Source organism: Macaca thibetana, chromosome 1, assembly GCF_024542745.1.
Source record: "Macaca thibetana thibetana isolate TM-01 chromosome 1, ASM2454274v1, whole genome shotgun sequence".
NCBI lineage: Eukaryota > Metazoa > Chordata > Mammalia > Primates > Cercopithecidae > Macaca > Macaca thibetana.
Window position 1 is genome coordinate 1,094,348 of NC_065578.1, and position 19,130 is coordinate 1,113,477.

At 62.3% G+C, this 19,130-nt stretch overlaps 4 protein-coding genes across 6 annotated transcripts in view; 2 read left to right on the forward strand and 2 right to left on the reverse strand.

Moving 5' to 3' along the window:
• The window catches only part of GABRD (gamma-aminobutyric acid type A receptor subunit delta), a 378,620-nt gene that overhangs the window by 259,535 nt on the left and 99,955 nt on the right, over positions 1–19,130 (forward strand). The gene's annotated exons all lie outside the window — the stretch shown is intronic.
• On the forward strand, positions 5,109–7,703 carry CALML6 (calmodulin like 6). The gene is made up of 5 exons (XM_050786690.1): positions 5,109–6,141; positions 6,844–7,018; positions 7,158–7,302; positions 7,380–7,480; positions 7,553–7,703. Exons 1-5 carry the CDS (start codon positions 6,139–6,141, stop codon positions 7,597–7,599), a joined length of 471 nt encoding a protein of 156 aa, XP_050642647.1. The 5' UTR covers positions 5,109–6,138; the 3' UTR covers positions 7,600–7,703.
• Positions 8,001–9,684, reverse strand: TMEM52 (transmembrane protein 52). Of its 2 annotated transcripts, XM_050786597.1 has the most exons (5): positions 9,589–9,684; positions 9,456–9,499; positions 9,304–9,345; positions 8,664–8,842; positions 8,001–8,573 (listed from the first exon to the last, which is right to left on the reverse strand). In XM_050786597.1, the coding sequence occupies exons 1-5, from the start codon at positions 9,652–9,654 to the stop codon at positions 8,293–8,295; spliced, it is 612 nt and encodes a 203-aa protein (XP_050642554.1). In that variant the 5' UTR covers positions 9,655–9,684; the 3' UTR covers positions 8,001–8,292. The 2 variants fall into 2 exon arrangements, with proteins under 2 accessions (XP_050642554.1, XP_050642560.1); XM_050786603.1 differs by lacking the exon at positions 9,304–9,345 and having other exon boundaries at positions 9,589–9,671.
• Positions 12,267–19,130, reverse strand: part of CFAP74 (cilia and flagella associated protein 74) — a 77,527-nt gene continuing 70,663 nt past the window's right edge. The window contains exons 27-39 of one of the 2 annotated variants that reach the window (XM_050785733.1): positions 18,295–18,393; positions 17,395–17,534; positions 16,706–16,840; positions 16,465–16,574; positions 16,265–16,320; positions 16,036–16,155; positions 15,592–15,747; positions 14,790–14,919; positions 14,160–14,314; positions 13,752–13,884; positions 13,370–13,530; positions 12,974–13,108; positions 12,267–12,774 (exon numbers count right to left, since the gene is read on the reverse strand). In XM_050785733.1, the coding sequence (XP_050641690.1) occupies positions 12,673–12,774; positions 12,974–13,108; positions 13,370–13,530; positions 13,752–13,884; positions 14,160–14,314; positions 14,790–14,919; positions 15,592–15,747; positions 16,036–16,155; positions 16,265–16,320; positions 16,465–16,574; positions 16,706–16,840; positions 17,395–17,534; positions 18,295–18,393 (1,632 nt within the window). In that variant the 3' untranslated portion in view covers positions 12,267–12,672. Of the gene's footprint in view, positions 12,775–12,973; positions 13,109–13,369; positions 13,531–13,751; positions 13,885–14,159; positions 14,315–14,789; positions 14,920–15,591; positions 15,748–16,035; positions 16,156–16,264; positions 16,575–16,705; positions 16,841–17,394; positions 17,535–18,294; positions 18,394–19,130 lie in introns of both variants that reach the window. The other variant, XM_050785724.1, reaches the window with a different exon arrangement.

Here is a 19,130-nt window from a genome sequence, read left to right on the forward strand (position 1 = left end):
ACTTTCTACTTTCTATTTATGCTTCTTTCTCCCCTCCTGTGTTCTGTTAGATTTGTTACATTTTCATCATTATTTTTCTTCTGCAGGTGTGGAGGTTATACAGTTTCAGTCGTTTTAATGGCTACCGTAGAGGTTTCACGTTGCATTTTAAGCCCAAGGCATTGTCTCTAGCCATCTCCTGTGCAGTGCTGGGAGTGCAGGGCTCTGCTGTTCACATCCCCTCCTCCTTGTGTGGTCTGGGGGTCCAGAGTTTGGGCTTCACTTTGTTTTTTCACCCTTGCCCAGGCCAGGCTCCCATAAGCAGATCCTGAGACAGGGACTCAAAGGGACAGATTTTTGGGGGAATTCCAGGAAGCCACCGTGGGGGAGCTGGAGGTGATGAGGGTGGGAAGGGGCCAGCCCAGGGCTGAGCAGGTGACTGTGCAGGGGGCCACGTCTCGGGTGTTCGGTCCAATGCTTCGGCCAATGCTGTGGCCGGCCCAGTGCTCTGCCGAGGAGGCCTCAGGCAGAAGCTGCAGAGGGAAGGGAACAGCAGGAGAAGGCAGGAGCTGTGGAGTCCTCTTCCTACGGATCCCGCGCTCCAGGCCCAAGGGAGCCCTGTGGGTCCGCACCCCCCAGGTGCCATGGCAGCACCAGGCCCACTCGACTGCAGCTTGGTTCTGCTGCAGCTCTGCCCTCAGTGCCAACCTCATGCTACCAGGGCAGGTGGGGCTCGGGGAAACTAGTGTTGCCTCTGGTTTGGGTCCTTCCAGCATTGGGGGTGGGAGTGTCAGCTCTTCCTATGGAGCAGTGAGCAAACCTGCAGACGCAGAAGCTTCAGAGCAACCTTGGGATCAAACTTCAGGGGACACCCGCCTGGATGTCCCCACCAGGGCCCTGCCCGCTCTGACTTAAGTCCTGGGCTTGGGCCTCCGATTCGGTGCCTTCCCACTGCAGAGTGGAGAGCAGAGACGCTGCCTGAACCACAGAGGGCCCCCGACACTCACACTTGGGCTCACCCCTGGCTTTCAAGTGCCCCTTTCTCTCCTTCTGCCATTTGTAGCCTCGATTGGCGGCAGTTACCTGGTCCACCCCCTGCCCTTCCAACTCACCACCAGTGAGTGTAACAGGTGACTATGTGGGAGCGTGTGTCTTCGTCCTGCACTGGTGCCTGGTTGCAGCTTGGCGGCAGGGTGTCCACCGCCAACATCCCATCATGTCACAGCTTGGGTTCCCCAGAAGCTGACCCTGAGATGGAGTTTGGGCTAGGAGCTCCCTCTTAGGGGTCAGCCCCTGTGACAGGAAGGGGGAAGCAGAACCAGATAGAAGGGGCCCCAGACCACCTGCAGGGACCATCAGAGTCCTGCCTGTGGACACAATGACCACCTTGTGTCTGTGTGGCTCAGGAGAGGTGGGTTTGCAGCCGAGGCTGCTGCCCCAGAGTGGGGCAGGGTCTCTCAGTGTCTTCCCACTGGGGACCCCCAGTGGCAGTGGTGATGTCTGCGGTGGCCCTCTGTGGCAGAAGCAGGGGGATGTGTATATGTGTGTGTGTCTGTATGTACACATTTCTCATATACACACACAAGAGAGATGTTGAGGAGTTGGCCCGTGTGATTGCACTGTGGGCAGCCTCCAGGGTAGAGCTGACGTTGCAGCCGTCTGGAGACAGAATTCCTTCTTCCTTGGAGGACCTCAGTCTTTTCTCTTAAGGCCCTCAACGAACTGGATGAGGCCCCCCTACATTATGGAGGGTCATGTGCTTTACCCAAAGTCTACTGATTTAAATACTTTTTTTTATTTTTTGAGATGGGAGTCTCGCTCTGTTGCCCAGGCTGGAGGGCAGTGGCACGATCTCGGCTCACTGCAAGCTCCGCCTCCTGGGTTTATGCCATTCTCCTGCCTCAGCCTCCTGAGTAGCTGGGACTACAGGCGCCCACCACCATGCCTGGCTAAGTTTTTTTGGTATTTTTAGTAGAGACAGGGTTTCTTTTTTTTTTTTTTTTGAGACGGAGTCTTGCTCTGTCACCCAGGCTGGAGTGCAGTGGCCAGATCTCAGCTCACTGCAAGCTCCGCCTCCCGGGTTCACGCCATTCTCCTGCCTCAGCCTCCCGAGTAGCTGGGACTACAGGCGCCCGCCACCTCGCCCGGCTAGTTTTTTTTTTTTTTTTTTTGTATTTTTTAGTAGAGACGGGGTTTCACCATGTTAGCCAGGATGGTCTCGAGCTCCTGACCTCGTGATCCACCCGTCTCGGCCTCCCAAAGTGCTGGGATTACAGGCTTGAGCCACCGCGCACGGCCAGAGACAGGGTTTCACTGTGTTAGCCAGGATCGTCTCGATCTCCTAATCTCGTGATCTGCCCACCTCGGCCTCCCAAAGTGCGGAGATTACAGGCGTGAGCAACCATGCCTGGCCTACTGATTTAAATACTAATCACATCTATGAAACACCTTCATGCCCACCCGTGTTCATTGCAGTAGCAGTTCCAACAGCCAAGAGGTAGGAGCACCTAAGTGTTCATCAGCAGATGAAACCGAGTGTGGTCCATCCCGAGAAAAACATTTCACTCAGCCTTAAAAAAGATGCCTGTTCCAGACCGAGCACGGTGGCTCACACCTGTAATCCCAGCATTTTGGGAGGCCCAGGTGGGAGGATCATGAGGTCAGGAGATAGAGATCATCCTGGCTAACACAGTGAAACGCTGTCTCTACTAAAAGTATAAAAAATTAGCCAGGTGTGGTAGCACCCACCTGTAGTCCCAGCTACTCGGGAGGCTGAGGCAGGAGAATTGCGTGAACCCGGGAGGCGGAGGTTGCAGTAAGCTGAGATCGTGCCATTGCACTCCAGCCTGGAGACAAAGCGAGATTCCACCTCAAAAAAAAAAAAGTAGAAGCAGCAGCCTATTCTGTCATATGCTACACCACAAATGAAGCTGGAGGACATTAATTCGGCCACAGAAACACAAACACTGGATGATTCCACTCCTAGGAGGGCTACAGAGTCAAAATCTTTTTTTGTGTGTGTGTGTACAGAGTCTCACTCTGTCGCCCAGGCTGGAGTGCAGTGGTGCAATCTCGGCTCACTGCATCCTGTACCTCCTGGGTTCAAACAATTCTCTGCCTCAGCCTCCCGAGTAGCTGGGATTACAGGCACCTGCCACCACGCCCAGCTAATTTTTGTATTTTTTTTTTTTTAGAAGAGACAGGGTTTCACCATCTTGGCCAGGCTGGTCTTGAACTCCTGACCTCATGATCCACCTGCCTCGGCCTCCCAAAGTGCTGAGATTACAGGGGTGAGCCACCATGCCTGGCCCCTGGAGTTGAATTCTTAAAAACAGAAAGTAGAAGGCCGGGTGCGGTGGCTCAAGCCTGTAATCCAGCACTTTGGGAGGCCGAGACGGGCGGATCATGAGGTCAGGAGATCGAGACCATCCTGGCTAACCCGGTGAAACCCCGTCTCTACTAAAAATATATAGAAAGAACTAGCCGGGTGTGGTGGCAGGCGCCTGTAGTCCCAGGTACTCGGGAGGCTGAGGCAGGAGAATGGCGTAAACCCGGGAGGCGGAGCTTGCAGTGAGCTGAGATCCAGCTACTGCACTCCAACCTGGGCGACAGAGCGAGACTCTGTCTCAAAAAAAAAAAAAAAAAAAAAAAAAAACAGAAAGTAGAGTAGTGATTGCCATAGGCTGGGGGAGGTGGAAGAGGGGAGCTGCTGTTTAATGGGTGCAGAGGGTCCGTTTTGCAAGATGAAAGGTTCTAGAGATCTGCTACATAACCGGGTACAGCCATTAACACAACTGCACTTGTACCTGAACGTGGCTGAGGCAGTTTTCTAGTTGTTACAGGGTTTTTCTCTTTTTCTGTTTTCTTTTTTTTTTCTTTTTGAGATGGAGTCTCACTCTGTCACCCAGGCTGGAGTGCAGTGGCATGATCTCAGCTCACTGCAAGCTCTGCCTCCCGGGTTCTCGCCATTCTCCTGCCTCAGCCTCCTGAGAAGCTGGGACTACAGGCGTCCGCCACCATGCCTGGCTAATTTTTTTTGTATTTTTTTTTAGTACAGTTGGGGTTTCACCGTGTTAGCCAGGATGGTCTCGATCTCCTGACCTCAGTGATCTGCCTGCCTCAGCCTCCCAAAGTGCTGGGATTACAGGCGTGAGCCACCAAGTCCAGCCTCTTTTTCTGTTTTTTTATTTTTTTGTATTATTTTTATTTTTGTTATGGAGAATATCCCTTCGGTGATCAGAAGAGACACAAGATGGAAAATAAAGATTGGATGATTCTCAGGTCCTAGGGGTACAGGGCATGTCCAAAGGCCACACAGAGGCCGGTCAGCACGAGGAGAGTGGGACAGAGGGCAAGGACCTGGACTGCTGCTTGTACTGGGCCTGGGTATGGGTAGAAGCCTATATGGAGAGGAGAGGGGTTGACGGTGGTTGTGACCATGTTGCTCCTCCCGACCTTTGTCAGGGCCAGGGCAGGGCTGGGGGTGGGCGTGCCCTCTGCTTTAAGCCAGGCTCCAACAGCTTTGAGTTTCACTCATAAGCCCACCAGGATGTCTGGAACCTTCAGGACTGTGGCCCAGGAATGTCAGACGCTAGAGGCCTGGGAATGGAGGAGGCAGAGCCTGCTGTCCACTGGCTGTGAGAGTTGGTGGGGTGGGGGCTTGTCCAGGGCCACGAGGCCAGTGCAGTTCTCTGTGTCTCTGTACCCAGCTGGCCAGCACCTGGGGACCCTGGGCCAGAACCCAGGATGGGCCCCGGCCTGGGTGCTGCGGCTCCTGCATTCTGTGCCCCTGGGGAAAGGTGCTCAGTGCATGAATTGTCCCCTCCCCAGCCCAGGGGAAAGCTGAGGCCAGGGAGCAGCTAGGATGAAAGTCAGGGCCTCCCTTGGCCCCACCAGACCCAGGGCTGCTTCCCTCCAGCCCCGGCCCTGTTTGGCTGGAGGTGTCCCAGGCCGTTGGCCTGCCCTCCTCAGCATCAATCTTGCAGTCTCAGCAGCTGGCCTGGGTCTCAGTGGGAGGCATCCTGTAGCTTCAGGTTTTTTGGCAGGCAGAGGGCTGGGCTGGCGGGGGACACTGAGTGCCCCACCTGTTCAGAGTCTTCATGCCGCCAAGGGGCCAGTTGGGGGCAAACCTCACACCCCTGCCTGGGTGGGGCAGGGAGGAGCTGGACCCTGGCTTTGGGAGTCTGGTGGGTAATTAGACCCAGACAGGGAGGGGTCAGCGCGGGTCTGAGGAGGGAACACACGTGTGCAGGCGTGTGCTCCACTGTGGCGTGTTGATACTGACCAGCCTGGGCACCAGGCCCCCTCGGGAGCCAGCTTTGCTGTTCTGAGTGGAAGGGAGGTCAGGTTTCCTTGAGAAACCCCAAAATAGCCCCCAACTGTGCCCGACTTCCAGCGGGCAGCCCAGCCCCCAGGCCCTGTCTGTCTTGCCCCCTTTCCCCCTTCACCCCCAGCCCATGTCCTGCTGTCTTCTCCCTGAATGGTGGACCCTCAGCCCCTCCTGTACAAGGTGGTCAAGAGGTGCCTAATGCATTTGTTCATTCGCCCTGTCCGGAGAGTTTGTGACATACTGGCACAGGGCCAATGTTGAGTCCACCAGGATGGGAGGGTGGCCAGTCTCTGAGCCACTGGGCGCCAGCTGGCCAGGATGGGCCTTCAACAAGAAATCTCACTGGTAAGTGATGACAGCATGGGACCAGGGTCCCGTGAAGACCTGCTGGAGGGCCGCACCTCTGGAAAGGTAGACTCAGAGCTTGGTCTGGTGAAGAGGGAACAGCAAGGGGAACAGTGTGTGTGAGGGTCCCACCACATCTCAGCCCTTTCCTGAGGGCCCCGCCACGTCTCAGCCCTTTCCTGAGGGTCCCGCCACGTCTCAGCCCTTTCCTGGCCCCTGCACTCGGCCTTCGGTGCCCATCTTCAGGGTCGGGGGAAGCCCAGGCCAAAGCGGGCCGGGAAGGGGCCCTGTGGATAAGGCTGAGAGCCTGTCCCAAAATAGGGCCAGCAGGATTTCCCACCCATAAAAGGCTCTTGGAATCTGGACCCTGGGGACCCCAGGCAGCCAGGCCCAGCTAAAACTCAGCTGCCACCACTGCCCCAGCGTTCTGCCCACAGCAGCCCTGGTGCCACCACCCTGCAGAATCCTGTCAGATAACCACCGACATGGTAAGGCTGCTCCCTGTGCCCGATGGAGTCTCTAGCGGGCTGGTTGGGTAGGTTGAGCTGGAATCTGGAGGTGTGAGGACCTACCAGGGAGCCTGGGCAGGAAGAGGCTGAGGTGGAGGAAGTGACCAAGCCCTGCTGCCACCAACACAGCCCTTGTTCTGGGGCCAGGGTGGAGCAGCCCTTTCTGGAAGCTGGCTCCCAGATGGGCAGCAGCAGTGGTGGCAGGCAGGTGTGGCCCGGTGCTGGACTCTCCCTCCAGAATGCCACACAGGCTGGAGCCTAGGACTCTGCTTCCTGGGCTGTATCCCAATCCTGGGCTGGAAGCCCAGGCCAGGGCTGGGAACCTCCCCACCCTGCTCTCAGCTTCCTTTACCTGTCTCACCTAGTGTCCATTGCCAGACTCCAGGACTGCAGCCTGGCCCGCCTGGCCCTGCAGCTCCCGCTCTTCCCTCGAATGCTGGCCCCTGCCTGTCTGGCCTTTGCCCCTGTGAGCTGCCTGGCAGAGCCCTGCTGGCCCTGCAAACCCCTGGCGTGTGACCCCTTGTCCGGGAAGACTGCTTTGCGCTGGGGGCCTCCTCTCTTACCACTCACCTTGAAAGGCTGCCAACGGAGGGATGGGTGCAGGGGTATCTCCGACCCTTCCCTGGACACAGGGGCAGAAGGGACTCCTGGTCAGGCCGGTGTCTCCTGTCTGCCCTGCAGACAGAGCGCCTGTCGGCTGAGCAGATCAAGGAGTACAAGGGAGTCTTTGAGATGTTTGATGAAGAGGGCAACGGGGAGGTGAAGACGGGGGAGCTGGAGCGGCTCATGAGCCTGCTGGGTATCAACCCCACCAAGAGTGAGCTGGCCTCGATGGCCAAGGACGTGGACAGAGACAGTGAGCTTGTGGCTGGAGTGGGGTGGGTAGCCTTGGGGAGCGGCCCTGGGTCAGGTCTCGGTGCCTATGGGGGAAGAGGCAGAGCCCATGGGGAGTGCTGTGCCCCCTGTTCCTTGCGCCCCAGCTGTGCTCCTTGCAGACAAAGGGTTCTTCAACTGCGATGGTTTCCTGGCATTAATGGGAGTTTACCATGAGAAGGCCCAGAACCAGGAGAGCGAGCTGAGGGCGGCATTCCGCATCTTCGACAAAGAGGGCAAAGGCTACATTGATTGGAACACACTCAAGTAGGGCCCGGGCGGGGGGCAGGCGGTGGGCGGGCACGGGCAGGGCCGATGGAGTGGCTCAGCGCCAGGCCCCACAGGTACGTGCTCATGAATGCAGGGGAGCCCCTCAACGAGGTGGAGGCGGAGCAGATGATGAAGGAGGCTGACAAGGACGGGGACGGGACCATCGACTATGAGGGTGAGTGGGCTGGAGCCCTGGGAGCCAGTGGATGGGCCAGGGCAAGTTGCTGACCTGCCCCTCTGTCCCCAGAGTTTGTGGCCATGATGACCGGGGAGTCCTTCAAGCTGATCCAGTAGGGCGCAGCTGCTACAGTCATGGGAGGCCTGCCCGGGAAGGCCACTGCCACTGCCCCCTGCCACCCACTCCCCCAGCTCTGTGCAAAATAAATGTTCTAGCCTGACTTGCGTGTGCCTCACTGTCCCAGCCAGGGTTGGGGGGCAACGGGCAAAGGCATGGGGCTGGAGAAGGAAAAGAGTTTTCCTGGCCCAGCCACAGAAACACAACCCCAGTCATTTCTGCCAGGATACCTGACACCACCCATTGCCCAGCTCAGGGCTAGGAATGCCAGCCTGAAGCCTGGACGGGGTACAGGCCAGGGACCATGCGCTCGCCTTGCCTGCTTGCACTGGGGGTTGGCTGCCCGAGGGTTCCTCCCATAGCCCTGGAGTCCCAGAGTCCTTCCCACATAGGCAGAGATCACTTAAATACAAACTTTATTCTCTCGCCAATAAGATGCAGACGTCACAGCTGGCCCTGAGCTCCCACCTGAGGCTCAGGCCCAAGGGGCCTCTTCCAGGCTGAGGGCCTGCTGGGACTGGGCCAGGGGCTGAGGCTGAAAGCAGCAGCCTGCCTAGGGGGTGACGCCATGGGGCTGGTATAAAATGACACCAAGGCTGGGGCCACAGCAATGTGTGGGATGGTGGGGTGGGCTGGGGGCCCTTGGCTCCAAGCGCTAGTTCTCGAAGCTCTGGTCCATTGTCCTACCTCCTTCAAGGGGCACCAGGGCTACAAGGTGGTAGTTGGGTATTAGGCCCCGACTCCTGGGGCATTGGAGTGGTCTCTAGGCCTGAGGCCCTAAGGAGAGGACTGGGTTTCTGGGAGAGTGCTGGCCCTTTCTCTTTGGGCTTGGCCATCTTGACAGCTTCATCATAGGAGGGTGGAGGCTCCGGGGCATACAGACTGTAGGCAGGAGGAGCCATGGAGTCCGGGTCCAGCTCCCCAAAGGGTACGGGTAACTGCATGCCCAGTGGGTACTGCACGGAGCTGTAGGCTGCAGCAAACCAGAGTGGGTTCGTGGAGGCGGGCTTGGCATTTACCCCCGCCATCTCCACCCCCAACTCGAGGGCCCCTAGGCACTCACAGGTCACAGTGCTGTGTACAGGGCTGTCGCTGTCCATAGGGATGACCGCCAGGTCGCAGGGCTGCCGTGCTGGTGGCAGATGTGGCTGGGCCTGCGCCTGCTTCCGGAGGCAGCAGAACCGGACACAGCCGGCTGTGACCCCGCACAGCAGCAACAGGAGGACCGCCAGCAGGATGAGCCTAGAAGAGCAAGGCCTTCCCACTGGACTGACCCTCGGCCACCGGGCACCTGCACCCTGGGGAATGTCGTGGCACAACCACCGAAGACAGGTTAACAGAATAAAAAGCAGACAATGCCTCTGCACGTTGGAGACTGCCGTGGCCAAAGCCTGGCCTCCGGCTGCTGGGCCTGCCCTGGCTGTCTCTCCTGGGCTGGCCAGGGGTGGCCTTGGGCTCACTCCCAGCACTCGCTGTCCTCAGCGACTGCCCCGCTGCTGAGCGGGATGGTAGGGGCTTCCCGCGGAGGCCAGGTGGGAGGGGTGGGAGGGAAGGTCCTGCTTGCTCGAGGTCACTTCCCGCCAGCGACCGGGACTGGGCGACAGCGGAGGCGGCCCGGTGAGGTTAGGGCCGGGCAGGTCTGGCCCCGGTGACCCCCGCCCCAGAACCGTCGGACGCACGGCTCCGCCGCGGGCTCCACTTACCCCACGTGCCACAGGCTGCTCCAGCGGGCCTGGGGCAGACACCTGCGGGGACGGCGGCACCTGGAGCAGGCGGGGCATGGGCCGGCCGACCTCACCGCCCGCACCTCCCCACAGGGCGGGGCCAGGCCCCGGCTCCCTCCCCCTTGACTTACTGGTCCGAGGGGTCGCAGCTGCCGTCCGCGAAGCCCAGCGCCACCTGTGGGGACAGGGGTGAGCCCGGGAGCGGCGTGGTCCGAGCACGGACCCGCCCCGCGGTGGCCAAACCGAGAACGCGGCCCGACCCACCTGCGGCAGCGGCAAGAGCGGCAGCAGCAGCCGGAGCCCGCGGGCGGCCAGCGACCCCCGGCCCATGCTCTGCGGAGGTTGGAGCAGAGCCTGGCGGCGCGGCTTTATGGAGCCCCGCCCACCACAGGACACACCCACCACATGACACGCCCACAGAACGCCCGCTCAGCGTAAACCCCGCCCACCAGGCCTAGCTCGCCGCAGGCCCCTCCCACAGGCGCACACGCCTACTGGACGCCCCACACAGGGTAAACCCCGCCCGCCGGGCACCGCCCAGTGCAAGCCCCGTTCCTCGCAGGCCCCGCCCACAGGGGCACACGCCCACAGGACGCCCCACGCAGCGTAAACCCCACCCGCAGGTCCCCGCCCAGAGCAAGCCTCTTTCGCCGCAGGCCCCGCCCACAGGAGGCCTCGCCCACGAGACGCCCCCACTCGCTGGACCTCGGCTCAATGCAAACCCCACCCACTGACTCCACGCCCGCCATAAGCCGCGCCCACCAGACACCGCTCAACGCAATCCCCTCCCACTGGGCCAAGCCCTACGTGTTCAGAGGGTTTGTCCGCCCCAAGCCCTGCTTCGTAGCTCCACCTGGCCCAGAGTCGCGAGGCGACGGTAGGTCTCGCCCTCAGCCCGGGCATGGCGCCTTCACCCCGGCCGGCCGAGCGTGGCCTGCTCTGGCGCTGATCTGGGCGTGGCCCGGGAACCCTCGGGAGCTGGCCTGGAAAGTCGTGGCTGCCTTGGGTGTGGTCCCTCGGGTCCAGTCTTGCAGGCAGGCTCCAGGTGAACTGGAGGGTCACGCCACCAAGATGCTGGGCGTCCCGAACGTGGTGTTTGCACACTGATTGTGGACCTGAGCTGCAGGCGCTGCCTGGGGGCTGGCCCAGGGGGCTGGAGCCTGGCCCTGGCTCTGGGCCCTTGAGGCTCTGGGTGCAGACCACTTTCCCAAAGCACTTGGCCTTGGGGGCCATGCCCCACCTGGGGAATGCGGCCTCCATTCCCGAGGGCCACAGGGAGCCCAGCACCCTTTCCTCAGCCTGCAATGTCCGCTGCTCCCCGTGCAGGGGCAGGCGGGGGCCATTTCTTCCAGGGGGACCCCTGACCCTTATCCCTCTGGCACCAGGCCAGGGGCCCTGTTAGGCTCTTGCTGCTCTCTGCTCCCCGTGCGACCAGCAGCACACCGTCCGCCGGGCGATCAGGCTAAGGGAGGTGGTCACACAGCAAAGGGCAGGGTCCATCTTACTGCAGGAGGAGCACACACCCCTTGCTCAGAACTGTTCCACATGTGGGCACTGCTCAGTGTGCCCCACCCCTACAAGGGCAGTGACCCTGGAGGGCAGGGCCTCCTCTGCGTGGCTCTTCTGCCCATACCTGCCCCTTCACTGCATCACTCCTTCCATTTTCGGGCTCTGCCTGAAGTTGCCTTTCACCTTCCAGGGCCTGTGCCATGGTCCTCAAGGGCCCTTCCTGCCTGCCCAGCTCTCCGGGCCTCTGGCCATTCTTCCCGCCACGTTGACCGCGCTGGTTGTGGAGGCCCAGCACGGGAGTGGGAATGGGAGTGCATGTGCACTGCATGGCCTGAGACCACAGCCCCAAGTTCCGGAAGGTGAGGGTGCGGCCCCCACACAGGACCTGGGCAGGCCTCACCACTCAGTACCAGGGGCCTGCCAGCAGGAGAGTCGGGTCAGAGTTTAGAAGACAGGGGCCTCCTCAGGAAACAGTGCCCTCCAGGAGCACCTCCTCCTGCGGCTGGGGCCGGCTTGAACCTGGTGGAACCTGCCTTCCCCTCCCATCTGGTATGGCGCAAGCTTGAGCCATGGCGGGTCAGCCCCAGGAAGGGCAGCAAGGGACGCATTGGACAGAAATCCTGCAAAATGCCACTGCAGGGTCAATGTCACTGGCTTGAAGTTTGGGGCAATGGCAAGTTCCTAGGCACTGTGGGCCCTGGGGGGCTGGGGGTGAGGGCAGGCAGCTCAAGACCAGCGTCCCTGAGGCCTATGCCCAGGAAAGCTCCCCGAAGCACCACCTGCTCCCCCCTGCCAGGCCAGGGAAGGCTGCATACGCTCTCCTGGTGGCTGCTGGTTGGGGTGGCACAGTGGCTGTGCTGCACTGTGACAGGAGGGCCAGGCTGGGTGGGCTCTGTGGGGACAGTGTCCAACAAGCCAGACTCCAGAGGGCAGGGTTGGGGTGGAGGCACCACTCTGAGCTCCAGGAGCATCTCACGGGCTGTGAGGGGTCTTCTCTGTTGAAGGGTGGGTCAGAGCCCAGAAAGCTGAGCCCAGACTTATCTCAGATTAAAAGTAGAGACTTAAGTGCAGGAGCTGGGCCTCACCTGGCCCCTGCTGGGCGGAGGGGAGGGCATAAGTAGGCCGGGTTCCCGCCATCTGCTCACCTTTGCTTGGGGTCATCCGGGGTCCTGGGACTTGGGAAAAGTCTGGAGGTTCCCGGGGCCTGCCCTGGGCTTTGGAGCCCTGCCCTCCCCACCGCCCATGGCCTCTCGGCTCTGGGTCAGCCTCAGCTCCGGCTGCACCCCGGCCCTCTGGACTGCCTGCCTGCTGCTCAGGGCACCAGGCTTGGGGGCCCTCCTCGAATTTGCGTCAGGGTGGCCTCCCCACAGGTGTCCTGCAGGATGGCCCCGCTCCAGGAGGCCCTTGCCAGGCAAAGTGGGTTTCATGGCTGTGAGGGGAGGGGCTGCATCCCCAGGGCTCTATCCCCACTTCTCATTCAGTGCTCTGTCACCCACACTGCAGGCTGCAAGTGTTGGCCTACAAAAAGTTTATTGACAGGCTGTGGGGGGCTCTCCTGGGGGCTCTGAGGGGCTCTGGCTAGGACGGCTGTGGGCTGGCCTGGCCTTCTCGCTGGTTCTGAGTCTGGGATCTCAAGAGTGGGCGCTCTTGGATGTACCTGGGCTTGCTGGGTCCAGGGCAGCAGGAAGTGGCCGTGGCACCATGTGGAGGGTGGCCTATTGAAATCTGCCTGGCAGAGGATGGCCAGGTCCCAGGCCCTAGGGTAGTATGGCCTGGCCCTCAGCCTGGGGAGGGCTTTGAGGGTAGGCAGGAGGGCCCGAGGGTGCTCTGTGCAGAGGCTTAGGGGCCGGTCACCACCTGGGCTACAAAGATGACCTTGTAGGTCTCCTTCACATCCCCCCTTAGCTGCAGCAGGGCCGACACCATGAGTGGGTGGTCTGGCTGGAACAGGAGGGGAGGGGAGAAGAGGCCTTCAGCCAGTGGGCACCCGGGGGAAGTGTGCTGTCTTCCCGCTGCCCTGCCCACCTGACTCCCCTGGGTCCTCCGCGGCCACCTCCTCCCCTGGGATTGGGCAGGGGTACAGCCCACCCAGCCTTTGGCGTTCCCAGGGCTCGCTGGCCTGGAACCCAAAGGCACCTACATCAAAGTCCGCAGGCGGCACCCAGGAGATAGTGATGGTCTTCGTCTGGCCGCGCTCCACGGAGCCCCGGGAGGGCTCAATGGAGAAACCCTTGTGCTGCAGGGATGTGACACTGTCCAGGCTGAACTCAACGGTCTGTGGGGTATGGGGCTCCTGTAGGCTGGCGACCAGGCACCGCTCCCAGCAGCAGTGGGACTAGAGCTGAGGGTGCCCAGCTCCACTCACCCTCCCAGCTCTGACCAGCAGGCTGCCCACCCCACACCTGCCACAGGAAGTCCCAGACAAGCCCGGCTGTGGGGACAATCCCAGTGACGGGCAAGGCCAGGAGAGGGGCTGCCTAGGGCAGGGGAGGCAGAGGGGGCTGCCTAATGTCCCCAGGGGCAATGCTGTGGGCACCTTCTTTGGAGATGGTTGGGTGGTCCGGATACAGCCCACCTGCAGCTCTCGGGTGGCAGGTGGGGCTGGCATGTCTGTGTCGAACTGGATGTAGTCCAGGGCCACCAGGATGGGCCTCAGCTCCTCGGCCTCTGGAGAGGGAGGGCCTGGCCGGGAGCTGGCTGGAGGGGTGTGGCCAGGGGAGCTGCTCAGGGTCAGGCTGAGGCATGGGGTGGGGCTGCAGCGGGACTCCTGAACTCTGGTTAGCAGTGGCTCTCCTGCCTGGCTCAGGGGTAGAAGACTGGGAATCCCTGCCCCACTCCGCTGGGTCTCAGGGCCCCCGTCCACAGGGTAGGGGCACCAGGAGGCCCCGCGTCTGTTCCCTCCCCGGGGAGGGGCTCACCCTCTCTGTGCTTGGGGTCAAATACGGGGATCACCGTCAGAGACTCCACGGGCACGTCTAGGGGGTCCCCGCCCTCCACGAACATCATGTGCTCACGGGCGGCCCCTTTCAGCAGGATCTGGTGGGAGATTTTCTGGGGACAAGAAGTGGAGTGGCCTTGTCCCCAAAGCTCCGCAGCAGGGGCCCTGCTGGTGAGAACTGGGCTGGCTCAGGGAAGGAGGCAGGGACGGCCTGGGGGCCCCGTGGGGCCCTGGACTCTGGTCTCTCGACCCATGACCCTCAGTGTGGTGCTGAGTCCCCCAGCCATGGTACCCTCAGGGTCTCCAAAGTGGGGCAGTGCAGCGAAAGGCAAGGCTCTGGTTGGGGCCAGGGCCGGGCCCAGCTGAACTTGCAGAGCCAGAGCCGCACCTTTTCAAAGAGCACCACCTGGAGCCGGTCGGAGAAGTAGAGGCTCTCGTGGTCAGGGCTGAAGGTGACAGTGAAGTCCTGCGTCTTCCCGGGGTCCATGACGCCCTTGACGGGGGCTACGCTGAACACGCTCTGACCGTTGAGATTCTGCGTCCCTGCGGGTAGCGTGGGGTGCAGTTTGGCCTTCCCCACCTGCAATCACTGTTTGCCCTCCAAGCCCTGCTCCATAGAGCTCTGCACCCTGCCCACCCCCCACAGAGCCCCTGTCCTGCCGGGTGCCCCCCATGGCCTTGCACCCCCTGAACCCCCATGGATCCAAGTGCCCCCCAGCTCACCGCCCACCCCCATCTCACCACCCACCCCCCATCTCACCACCCACCCCCCCAGCTCACCACCCACCCCCCATCTCACCAACCACTCCCCATCTCACCAACCACCCCCCCATCTCACCAACCGCCCACCCTCCAGCTCACCACCCACCCCCCAGTTCTCCGACCACCCCCCATCTCACCAACCACCCCCCCATCTCACCAACCACCCCCCCATCTCACCAACCGCCCCCCCAGCTCACCGCCCACCCCCTCCACTCGCTGCCACTCCCCCGCTCCACCCACCCTTCACCCCGCTCACCAACCACCTCCGTCCTCTGGGAGGGCGAGCTGAGGAATTGTGGCAGCTGCTGCTGGCCCCGGCCCCGGGCGCTGGAGAGACTGTCCAGGAGCATGGAGAACTTGATGGGGAGCAGGGAGTTGTTCTGCAGCTGTAGAGAACAGGCCGCTGTCACCGCCCGCCAGCCCCAGCCTGGCTGCCTCCTTCCTATGGTCAGTGCCCAGGACTTGGCTGCTGCTATGAGGCCACACCCAGGTGGGGACCCTGGTGGCCTGACGACGCTGGCACACGTGGCGGTTTACTGAGCTCTGTGCCAACGTCCCTTCTTCCAGCCTCTCATCAGCCTTTGCCAGGCCGGCGCTTGGCTTCCCTGTCTGGGGCACGTGGACAGCTCTGGGGTGCCACCTGTCCTCCAGGGCACCTGAGTCTCGCTCATGGGCACATGCTGGTGTGAAGGCATGAGGGCACACGGGGCAGTGCAGCTCGCCCAGAGGGCCGCAAACCCTCGCCCCCGGGTGGCTGAGTTGAGCTCCAAAGGAGTGAGTTCAAGCAGCAGGGCAGGGGGTGGTTTGGGGAGCTCTGTGCAGGGGCTGAGGAGGAGGGACAAGGAGGACAGGGAGGTGGGGTGACCAGGGGACATCTGCAGCCTCCCCAGAAAGAGGCCCGGGTCCTGCAGGAGAGGGCGGCAGAGGTGGCAGCTGTGTAGAGGGGGCTACCTGTGTCCCCACAGGCTCCCCGACCCACGAGTCACTTTCACAGCTGGCCTGAGTCTTGCCTGGTGGAAACCCCTCCTGGGAGGCTGGAGCCAGCACGTGTGCTTCACCTTGAAGCCTGAGGACACAGACTCTCCGGCGATCACATAGCCCATGTTGAGGATGCTGCCTTCAATGGAGCACGTGATCATGGACGCCACGCCAGTGCCCACGAGGGTGAGGGTGAGCGTGCCTCTCTTGGTAATGATGTCCAGTGTTTCTTGAGCCTAAAGAGACCACATCCCTCGGTCAGGAACAGATGTCTGCTGGAGCCACGAGGGGAGCTCTGCCTCAGGGGCAGTGGGTTCTCAATGCCGGAGCTGAGACAGCGCTGGGGCTCCATCAGCTCCGCTCACTTGCTGGCTGGCGTGAGGGCCTGGGCCAGGCTGCCCACAGACCCAGGCGTGGTCAGCTCCGGGCCTGAGCACAGGCGATGCCCGCCCCGGCCAGCGCCTTTGTCCTGCGGTGTGGGGAGCCTTGGGCCGCAGTGTGGCCGGGGTGGGCCTGGGACTCACCAGGATGCTCTCGTGGGGAGAGAAGGACAGCACCAGGACCTGGGTCTCACCCGCGCGTAGCAGGCTGGAGTGGTTCAGCAGGACGAAGGGGCCGTTGGGGTTCAGCAGGGAGAAGTCCAGCTGAGGATCCATGTCAAGGAGGGGACACGGGTGTCTGCAGGCTCCACCACACCCTCCCCGGCCCCCACTCCCACCCCGCAGGCCGCCTGGGCCGGGTGGACAAGGACACGGCCAGATCCTCGGGAGAGACGTTCTGGATGGAGACCTTCTTGATACTGCGGTGCCCTGAAATGGGGCAGGGAGCGTCAGGCCACAGCCCCAGCCCCAGGCCCCAGGGAGCACCCCTGTCAGGCGCGGGCCGTGGGGCTGGGGGAGGCGTGGGTGTGCCTGGGCACCGGGTGGAGGTGTGCGTGGGGCTGAGCGTCTCACCCACGGCGACGTCGCCGAAGTTAAAGATGGTCTTGCCTTTGTGGGACGTCACCACAACAGACGGCGCCACCGTCGGGCACCACAGCTCCAGGTAGAGGGTGTTGTGGGGGCTGGGACGGGAAGGGCATGCTGAGGGCAGGGTGGGTGGCCCCCTGCCCGCTCAGGCCCCAGGGTTGGGCAGTAGCAGAGGACGGCGCGTTTGGGGCTGACCACGCCCCATTCTGGCCACGGCGCCTCGCACCTGAAGCTTGGCGGTTCTGACCCTTTCCCGTCTTTGATGTCACCATTGGCAACAACACAGGGCACTACAAATGTGTCAAACTTCGCCTGGAACGCTCTGACCAGGGTGGCTCGGGCGGCCTGGTACTCGTTGGAACTGGAAGGAAGTCGGAGGTGTGCACTCCCGCCTCCCCCCACCCACCATCGGCCTAGGCCGGACCCCTGCGGGTCTGCCTCAGGGTCCCGGGGTTCCAGGCTGTGGCTGTCGCAGTTGTGTCTGACAAGCTGGCTCCCGTGGGGGCCTTGTCACTCACTTCAGGTCCTCGTCAGCTGGTGGCTGGGGCTGGGGTTTGGGGCAGGTGCCTTTGGGCCCTGGATAGACAGCCATGTTCCTTTCTGGGGCCACAGGCGCCCATCGGAGCTTTCCCAGGGCTCATTCTGCACCCAAGGGGGCTGAGTGGGGGGCGGTGGCTTCGCTTCCCACCCGTGGAGTGAGGCTATGGGCAGGGGTGTCAGGCCTGGGGGAATGGGGTGGGCAGGTCCCAGGAAGGCAGCACCTGGATCCAGCTGTGTCTGAAGCCGTCAGTCCTTCCAGCCACATGGGTCATTCTGGGCAGTCTGTGGGGGGAGGGGACTCTCCACAGGGGCCACAGTGGGTCCCACCAGAGGGGCCTGGAGGGAAGCAGGTGGGGCAGCCCCTCCTGGACCCACCTGGGGTTCAGCTCCCGCTTCCGCAGTTCCAGGACGTGGGGGACAGAGACTTTGAACAGCTTGTCGCGGTTCTGCATTCGAAGAGCGGAGAATGACAGTCTGTGCATGTCCTTCCTCTGGGAGGCCATATCCTTTCGGAACTGTGGGGGAAGACACTGGCTGTGGGGCTGTGCAGGGCCCCAGAGGCACCCAGCTGCACCCTGTGGCTCCTCTGCGGCCAGTGCAGGAACCGTGGGAGCCCGAGTTGGATTGAATGGGGACCAGAAAACCGACCGGCTCCCTAGGAAGACTGTAGCCCGTGCAGAGGGGCACACGGACCCCCACAGAGCTGCCCACAGACTGCAGCGTCTGCTTCACCAGAGGATAAACCGAGGCACAAAGGAGTGAGGAGGCAGCCAGAACTGGGGTCCCCCCCGTCTTCACTGCCAAAGGCTGAAGGCAAGCGCTTCCCCTCGCGTGCACGCCCAGGAGGAACCCGGGCCGGGCCAGGGAGGGCGCATCTGGAGTGTGGCAGGCAGGAGCTCTCGAGGCCGCCTCCAGGGCCGGCGCTCGCCGGGCACATTCTGCAGGACCCTCCATGTTTCAGGTGCGCCTCTGGGGGCCTCCAGGTTGTGGGAGGGGCCCTGCATTGCATCCGCCGCACCCCTGGGTCGCAGCCCCTACTGCCCCCACCTCCAGAGCCCACCCTTCCCTGCTCCCGCCTGGCAGTGCCCTCCAGAAAGGAGGGAGGGTCTCGGTGAGCAAGCGTTTTAACCTCTCAGATGCAGCAGTGCTTGGGAAAGGTCTACCCTGCGCTCCTGGCACACGGCGGGGGGCCCCCAGGGACTCGAGGGCGGTGGAGTTTGTTCCTGTGACAGGCCCTTCCCCTACCCACGCCCCTCCTTCCCAGGCCCCACGCACGGATTTGGTCTCCATTTCTTTGTTCAGGAGTGGGAGGGCTTCCTGGCGGATCAGCTTCTCAGGCAGCACGGGCCGGAAGGCCACCTGAACCAGGCACCTCTGAGGAGAGACAGGTGTGGGCACAGGGGCTGCCACTTCTCTCCGCCCCCCAGGAGCCCCTGCTGGCACTCTACCTTCCTCCGCCCGTTGACTCTTCTCAAGGTCACCTCCCCCTTGAGATTTCAGCCTGTGTGCCCCTTCGGGATGGCCCTCCCTGGCCTCTGTCCCCCAGGAAGCGGGGGCGGGCTGCAGGCGTGAGCACCAAGCCCTCTGGCCGTGAAGGGTGGGGGTCCTGTGATTGGAGGTGTTGAGAGTAGAGTCCTGGGCAGGCCGGGACCCGGTCCCCTGTCCATGGGGCAGCAGTGACAGCTGAGCCTGCCCTTTCCGTCCTTGAGTTTTATGGGCGAGTCCTACATTTTGAATCACTGCATTCACTGCAATCCCATGTGAGCCAGCTGTCCCCCACGTGCCCTTCCTCACTTAGGCCTTCAGCAGCCCTCAGGGTCACCCGAAGGCCCTGCCAGGCCCAGAGCTTTCTGCTCTGCAGGACAGGTGGAGTGCTGGGTGGGAGTGGCCGACGCCCTCTGTCCCCCCACTCCCCTTCTGCCTGCGAGGTCCGCTGGTGCAAGGGACTACACAGCCTTCCCCAGTCTCAACCTGGAAGCCCTGGATGGGTGCCGGCCAGGCCAGCAGCCTAGGGAGCTCCTGCCTCTCGGGGTCAGGCTGGACTGAGGGTACTGTGACCGCCCCCCCGGTGTGGGGGGCCCTGGGCCCCATGCACATTGGCCATGGATCGG

What these genes read in the sequence shown, in the direction of transcription:
- TMEM52 (XM_050786597.1), bottom strand. Translation starts at nt 9,654, where the DNA reads ATGGGCCGGGGGTCGCTGGCCGCCCGCGGGCTCCGGCTGCTGCTGCCG. An exon ending in AGCTGCGACCCCTCGGACCA is followed by an intron (nt 9,346 to 9,455) that starts GTAAGTCAAGGG and finishes CCGTCCCCGCAG; the next exon opens with GTGTCTGCCCCAGGCCCGCT. An exon ending in AGCAGCCTGTGGCACGTGGG is followed by an intron (nt 8,843 to 9,303) that starts GTAAGTGGAGCC and finishes TTGCTCTTCTAG; the next exon opens with GCTCATCCTGCTGGCGGTCC.
- CALML6 (XM_050786690.1), top strand. An exon ending in ATTGATTGGAACACACTCAA is followed by an intron (nt 7,303 to 7,379) that starts GTAGGGCCCGGG and finishes CAGGCCCCACAG; the next exon opens with GTACGTGCTCATGAATGCAG. An exon ending in CGGGACCATCGACTATGAGG is followed by an intron (nt 7,481 to 7,552) that starts GTGAGTGGGCTG and finishes CTCTGTCCCCAG; the next exon opens with AGTTTGTGGCCATGATGACC.